Raw genomic sequence first — 2,348 nt, forward strand, 5'->3', positions numbered from 1 at the left:
TGTCATGTCGTAGTTGCATCGATGGTGTAATCTATGAAACCCCTTCATAATTACCACCATACTCTGATCAGAGATTTCAACCTACATACACATGAGAACACATAGGATATCCATACCCGAAGGTAAGCGGTGAATCCCCGACTACAATGCATCGACTCATATATGTTTCGACAGAACACCCAACATTGCCACCTGATGACCCCATGAGAGTCGGTAAACAAGTCAAAGTGTAATTCTAGCACATATAGTCTCAATGTTGTTCCGGGTCATAAGGACTAATGGTGTACAACCATAAACTAGGACTTTTTCACTCGATAAGTGAGAACCACTTGGAAAGTCCTTTATGGAGGGTTGTTCAGTGCACTCTACCAGGAGCACCTATCTGCATGCTCGGACATCACAATGTCCCCTACCAATGAAACATGGTACTCACATCGCAGATACTAGTCTCGAACTCGAGCGGCCTATATCCTTCTTAGTGGCGGCTGAATCGACTAGGAACTGTTTAGAATATACAGTATTCCAAATATGAGTTTCATGATACTCATCATATGAGCATCTCATATTCTTTCTACTATTTGTATATTCAAGGACTTTATCTATGCAACTAGCATTGGTATACAGATAAAGATGTGCCAAAATAATAATTTCAAATATTATTAAAATAAAGACTGTTCATACATAGAGTTTCATTGTGAACACTCGGCCAACACTTGGCTAGACTGGCACCTACTCTAACAGTATTTCTAGAAACACTCTTGTTTGTGATATTAAAAGAATCTATTTGGGGGAAAAAGAGAAACTTAAGCATGTTTTGGCTACTATTCAGAATAGAGTTTGTTTAACTTCGGATTTGTGAACGTCGTGCACTAGTGAGTGTTATATTTGCTTGACTGCTCATTTTGTTGATAATGATTGGAAGTTGAATAGTAAAATTCTTAGCTTTTCTCATATGCCTCTGGAAGTTGAATAGTAAAATTCTTAGCTTTTCTCATATGCCTCTGGAAGTTGAATAGTAAAATTCTTAGCTTTTCTCATATGCCTCCACCTTACTCAGGAGTTGAATTAGCAGCAAAATTATTTGAATTTTTGAAGGAGTGGGGAATTGAGAAAAAAGTTTTTTCTTTGACATTGGATAATGCATCTAGTAATGACAACATGCAAGTTAATTTGAAAGAGCAACTCTCTTTGCATGATAGCTTATTGTGTGACGGTGAGTATTTTCATGTTCGTTGTTCTGCTCATATATTGAATCTAATTGTCCAAGAAGGTTTGAAAGTCGATGTTGTTGCTTTGAATAAAATTAGAGAGTCAGTCAAGTATGTTAAAGGTTCGGAGACTAGGATGAAGAAGTTTCAAGAATGTGTACAAGCAGTCGGTAGCATTGATACTAGTATTGGCTTGCGATTGGATGTGTCTACTCGTTGGAACTCGACATATTTAATGCTTGATAGTGCCATCAAGTATAAGAAAGCTTTTGTTTTCCTTCAATTCAATGACAAGAATTATAAATTTTGTTCTTCAAGTGAAGAGTGGAAAAGAGGAGAAAAAATATGTGAGTTCCTTGAGCCATTTTATGACACTACCAATTTGATCTCCGGTTCTTCTTATCCTACATCAAATTTATATTTTATGCAAGTCTGGAAGATTGAAGTTTTGTTAAAGGAAAACTTAATGCATGAAGATGAGGTGATAAGTGATATGTGTAAAAGAATGTTGGGAAAGTTTGAAAAGTATTGGATACAATATAGCATGGTGCTTGCATTTGGAGCCATTCTTGACCCACGGATAAAGCTTTCGATGTTGGAGTTTTTTTATTCTAAGGTTGAGAGTGATTTTGTTAATGTCTCGAGAAGATAGAACGTGTGAAAGCAAAATTCTATAAGCTTTTTGATGAATATTCTAAGACTGACAATGCAAGTTCTTCACGACCACGATCTTCTTCTAGCACACAAATTGCTCCCCAAAGTGCAGGAGAAGGTAAAGGAAAGAGCAAAAGCATTTTTTTGTAAGTATTCTAATACTTTTTTTCTTGTATTATTTAACTGATTTATATTTCCATATCATAATTATTGCAATTAATATAGGAAATGATGGCATATGAGAGCCAGACAATTACAAATGTTGGAAAATCTCAAATTGATCTTTATTTGGAGGAGCCAAAACTTGAATTTGCATATCATCAAGATTTGAATGTTTTGGAGTACTGGAAGGATAAAAAACATCGGTACCCCATCATAGCAATGATGGCATGTGATGTTTTGGCTATTCCAATTACTACTGTTGCATCAGAATCAGCTTTTTCCATCGGTGCTCGTGTGCTTACCAAGTATAGAAGTTGTACACTT

The 2,348-nt window shown here is 35.9% G+C and overlaps 1 protein-coding gene across 1 annotated transcript; it reads left to right on the plus strand.

Moving 5' to 3' along the window:
• The first annotated feature begins 1,038 nt into the window (after positions 1-1,038).
• LOC142506741 (zinc finger BED domain-containing protein RICESLEEPER 2-like) lies at positions 1,039-1,860 on the plus strand. The gene has a single exon (XM_075619477.1). It carries the CDS (start codon positions 1,039-1,041, stop codon positions 1,858-1,860), a length of 822 nt encoding a protein of 273 aa, XP_075475592.1.
• Positions 1,861-2,348: the final 488 nt, after the last annotated feature.

Source organism: Primulina tabacum, chromosome 1, assembly GCF_025594145.1.
Source record: "Primulina tabacum isolate GXHZ01 chromosome 1, ASM2559414v2, whole genome shotgun sequence".
NCBI classification, from domain to species: domain Eukaryota; kingdom Viridiplantae; phylum Streptophyta; class Magnoliopsida; order Lamiales; family Gesneriaceae; genus Primulina; species Primulina tabacum.

Bases quoted from the DNA above. Each gene is read 5' to 3' on its own strand.
- LOC142506741 (XM_075619477.1), top strand. From the start codon at position 1,039: ATGCCTCCACCTTACTCAGGAGTTGAATTAGCAGCAAAATTATTTGAA.